Source organism: Chiloscyllium plagiosum, chromosome 20 (assembly GCF_004010195.1).
Source record: "Chiloscyllium plagiosum isolate BGI_BamShark_2017 chromosome 20, ASM401019v2, whole genome shotgun sequence".
Taxonomy (NCBI): Eukaryota; Metazoa; Chordata; class Chondrichthyes; order Orectolobiformes; family Hemiscylliidae; genus Chiloscyllium; species Chiloscyllium plagiosum.
The window spans coordinates 49,672,022-49,673,273 of NC_057729.1; the positions used below are offsets into that span (position 1 = coordinate 49,672,022).

The 1,252-nt window shown below is 45.4% G+C and overlaps 1 protein-coding gene across 1 annotated transcript in view; it reads right to left on the reverse strand.

Moving 5' to 3' along the window:
- edem2 (ER degradation enhancer, mannosidase alpha-like 2) overlaps positions 1 to 878 on the reverse strand; it is a 46,262-nt gene extending 45,384 nt beyond the window's left edge. Inside the window, exon 1 of the mRNA XM_043710764.1 lies at positions 611 to 878. Coding sequence (XP_043566699.1) covers positions 611 to 627 — 17 coding nt within the window. The 5' untranslated portion in view covers positions 628 to 878. The remainder of the gene's footprint in view (positions 1 to 610) is intronic.
- Between the last annotated feature and the right edge of the window lie 374 nt (positions 879 to 1,252).

A 1,252-nucleotide genomic window follows, 5' to 3' on the forward strand; every position in this document is an offset into this window, starting at 1 on the left:
AAAAGAGACGTAAGGGGCAACTTTTTCATGCAGAGGGTGGTACGGGTATGGAATGAGCTGCCAGAGGATGTGGTGGAGGCTGGTACAATTGCAACATTTAAGAGGCATTTGGATGGGTATATGAATAGGAAGGGTTTGGAGGGATATGGGCCGGGTGCTGGCAGGTGGGACTAGATTGGGTTGGGATATCTGGTCGGCATGGCCGGGTTGGACCGAAGGGTCTGTTTCCGTGCTGTACATCTCTATGACTCTTTTGCCCAGGCTGAACCATCTGACAGCTGTGTGGTAGCCTATGTCACGATGTTCAGTCTCATTTTCCTCCAAAAGTGCAACAAACTGCCTGTAATTCAAAGCTCTTGCTCTGATGAAGTTAACTATTTTAGTTACAACATCAACCACATGGTTAATTTTTAACACTGACTTCACAACACTTCCTGATGCATAATACAATGCAAAAATACCAATTTCTGTTCAGAGTCAATTTCTGTCACTTTATCCTGCATTCTCTTTCAGAGTCCAACATTTTTCCCATTAGATTTGGACAACCATCCATTGTCACACCCACCAGCTTGTCCCATTTTAGTCCCAACGTGTCCAAACGTGCATTTACCTCCGTGAACAAATCATTACCAGTTGTTGTTCCCTTCATTGACTGCATGGCTGCCAGCTCCTCCGTGATTTTAAAGTCCGTAGTTATCCCACATACGAAGTTGAATAGTTGGGCTGTGTCACGTACGTCGCAGCTCTCATCCAAAGCCAAGGAAATAAAGTCAAAGTTGACCACTCTGTGCTGGAGGTGAAGCTCCAGATTTCTCCAGCGATGTCCCCAATCCTTCTCGTTACAGTAGTCGGGAGAGGGGCACATTCTCAAATGCCTCCTTTTTGTCCGGGCATGTTAGTTCTGCAGAGTCCAACAAGCACTCCTTAATAAACTCTCCATCAGAAAACGGTTTACTGTTTCTGGCGATTTTGTGGGATATGACATAACTTGTCTTGGCATGAGCTGACATTTTGAGGACTAGCCAGCAAGCATCACTTTTACTGTTCACGCACACACATACATGCACCTGTGCGTCCATACGTAAATAAAAAAAGCATCCTTTTCAAAACAAAAGCAACACAGTTGTATTGCGTGCATGGCGTAAATGCTTTTTCATTTATGTTCTAATTTAAGATTGACCTCATGTGGGCCGGCAGGAACGACCAAAGGGCCGGAAGTGGCCCGAGGGCCGTAAAATGCCCAGGTCAGTTG